Genomic DNA, 3,243 nt, shown 5'->3' with positions numbered 1-3,243 from the left:
GAAATCCTGACTCTGGTAAATCAACGTGGCATCCAAACGGTTTCTATTTTTCACCGTGAATAAAGCCGATTTAAGAAAGGAATAAAATATGGTTCGCGTGTGTCGTATTTGGCTTGATATGTGTGAGAACTATTTCATACATATGAGAACCAAAAACAAAAATGGACGTGAACAAGAACTACTCACTACACGTATGTATGAAATCATTCGAAACGCGTAACTCTAGGGAAATTATACAACATGTAAATTATCTCGTATTTTGTCTTATTTTTTTTTTCTGAAACACGGAAACGGTATCTCAACACGTTGCCGCAATGGCAAGTTAACGTCGGAAACATGTCAAACAAACGTACCGACGATGTTCCGAATGATTTATTGTTACGGCATATACAATCAATCAACTTACAGAAGAAGAAAACTCAATCAAAAACTCATTACCTGACGTTACGGTATTCAGTTACTATGAGAGAATTCCAGTTAGTTGATAGTGAATTGTGCGAAACAGTTGGCTCACTACTAAACCAGTGAATCCATACCACACACACACATATCAAGAGGCTTTTATCTCTATTATTAGGTTATATAATGCGTGGTGGTTCCCAACTGATGACTCGGGCACACTTTTATCGCTGTGGAGATTTTTTTTTTTGTAATCATGGCTTTTCTTTTTTTTCACGGTTTTCGATCACTAACAGGTGGTAAAAAAATATGATATTTCCAAGCATATAATACAGTAATGCCCGACTTACACCACCATTCCGAGTTGCACAATATACGGACAATTATCCTGAATTTTCTGTGAACAGTCCAGATTTCTGAAATTCAAGCATAAGCACGGGATTTTTCAATTATTGCTGAGATAGCAGACGTTCTTAAGTGGGAATCAGAGTCCCGATTATATGCACTAAAAAAAGAGACAAAATATGCAAATTTGCGCTTTAAAATGCCAATTGCAATCTAAACGGTTGCTTTAAAATATTAAAATTGCACTTAAAATGCCAAAGTATGCACTAAAAATACCAAAATATACCCTTAAAAATGCCAAAATATACCCTTAAAAATGCCAAAATATACCCTTAAAAATGCCAAAATATACCCTTAAAAATGCCAAAATATACCCTTAAAAATGCCAAAATATACCCTTAAAAATGCCAAAATATGCACTTAAAAAATTCCAAAATATCCATTAAAAATCCTCTAAATATTCATTAAAACCAAAAATATACTCTAAAAAATCCTGAAAAACTTGAAAACTCCGATACATGTACCAGAAATTAGAAAATATGCGTTAAAAAATCACCATGCAAAAAAAAAAGTTTTTAAAATGCATATTTTCCATTTCTTTGCATCGTAGTAAACGCTCATCTTCTCAGAGCCGAGGTTAACCCCGTCCCTGGCGATGCAACACATCTTCCAGGAGATGCTCCTGGAATTTGTCGATGTATTCTTCCATACGAAGAGGAGCATCTGGCGGTCGCCCACACAGCAGGGCACTCGACAGCTGAAGTTCCCATCCCATGAAAGTCTGTGACGGTGAAAATCCAGTGACTTCCTTGACGGCACTCCTATAGCACAGCAAGAGCAGCAGTAACTTCGAGTCCCAATCTTGTTGGTACTTCGACACGAACAGCGAGAGGTGATCCAGGATGGTCCTGGTATGAGGTTTCATACTTCCGGATGAAACGGAGTAGGTCGTGTCTTTTCCATTCCCAGAAGTTTGCACATGTCGATCACCAACCGCTGACGTAAAGTTTCTTCCTTGATCGGAATAGATCAACATGGGGACTCCGTATCGAGCCACCTTATTTTGCACCAACACTTGTGCCAGCGTCTCGGCCTCTTCATTGGGAAACGGAAAATGCTTCCTGCCACTTGGTAAAACAGTCCATCACCACAAGTACGAACTTGTTACAATCATGGGTTTCAGGTAACGGTCCTAAGATGTCAAGTGCAGTTCTCTTGAACGGAGCACCAACCCTGTCGCGTTGAAGACGGGCACGAGTCCGCTTCGGAAGTCCTTTTCGGGAGTCACAGTTTTTACACTACTTCTCCACATCGGTCCTGTCCATCAGTCGCGATTCTGTGCAACTCTAAAGCCTTCTTTCACACGGCCTCCGGGTATGATGAGTTGCTATCTGAAAGTCTTTCCGGCCTCCGACTCCCAACGGCGGTAGAGAATGCCGTTCCTCATCCCCAAGGAGTCCGATATCTCTTTGTGGTCAGACTAGAAAAAGCGAAGTCTTGCCACGCTTGTCTGTTCCCAGTGTACAATCACTCGTATGCCGGGATCTTCTAGTTTCGCCTTTCGAGTGTTGTCGTTCCAAGGATCGTCACTCAAGTATACCCGGTTCATTCTTGTTAGAAAACTTTCCTGACACAGGGGTACAACAGAAACAGCGACATGACCGCAAAAAAATGGCTACCGCAGGGAGTCCTCCATCGAAAGGTTAGTGCACCAACCTCTCGATGAGTATAAAAACAAGCCTGCCGTTCACAATCGGCAATAAATTGTAGGTCCCGGTCTAATTAGTCCTCGTGTGCAGAAAATGACCGTGGTGCGACAAAAATGATCAAATAGTCGCTCAAGTTCTGTGTTATTGTATATTAGCTGTGTCGCTATAAGGTCCACAGGCCTGTATTTCCCTACTGCCTTGAGACAACGACGGCAGTTCTGGTGGCATGGTCTCTTTGACAAGGCACCGGCATCTCCGCGACGCTCTCTCACGATGCTGGATCCTTTTCTTACGGCTTCCCGGCCTTCTCAAGAGAACGGTAATTTTTGAATTACAGTCTGTTTAATAATTATTTTTCAAGCTAAATTTATTTTTGATTATTCCAATATTTTAACCGGAGCCAGACAAATATATTAGTTGGTTTGGGTTTGAAAGTTTCATTATTCTTTAAAAACGGTTTAAATTATCATTAGGTGAAAAAGAAAGACGCGTTTTTTTCTAAATTTTGGCCTCAATTTACCAATATTTATATACATGTATCCATTTGTATGCAAAATCGTACCGTGACTTACACGAATTTGACTTACGCGGTATAATCGTCAATTCCCCTATCTCTTAACTTCATGATATTATTGTATCATCAACTTTCCAAAACATGTGAATAGTTATCTTAACATTTCAGTTTAAATCTACATACGTGGTTTTAGTTGATTTTAAGTGATACATTATAAGGCATTTTTTTCAAAAAAAAATTCCAATACGATATCACCATTGCGACCCGTTCGCTGAC

At 39.9% G+C, this 3,243-nt stretch overlaps 1 protein-coding gene across 1 annotated transcript; it reads right to left on the bottom strand.

Annotated features, from left to right (window-relative positions):
• Positions 1–1,381: 1,381 nt before the first annotated feature.
• Positions 1,382–1,780, bottom strand: LOC149076141 (uncharacterized). Its single transcript, XM_089242186.1, has one exon. It carries the CDS (start codon positions 1,778–1,780, stop codon positions 1,382–1,384), a length of 399 nt encoding a protein of 132 aa, XP_089098312.1.
• Between the last annotated feature and the right edge of the window lie 1,463 nt (positions 1,781–3,243).

The sequence above is a fragment of the Pholcus phalangioides genome, unplaced genomic scaffold (genome assembly GCF_987345545.1).
Source record: "Pholcus phalangioides strain wild (caught in Gottingen) unplaced genomic scaffold, Ppha-v1.0 ptg000015l_1, whole genome shotgun sequence".
NCBI classification, from domain to species: domain Eukaryota; kingdom Metazoa; phylum Arthropoda; class Arachnida; order Araneae; family Pholcidae; genus Pholcus; species Pholcus phalangioides.
The sequence above is the reverse complement of the archived record's forward strand: the minus strand, read 5'-3'. Positions and strand labels throughout refer to the sequence as shown.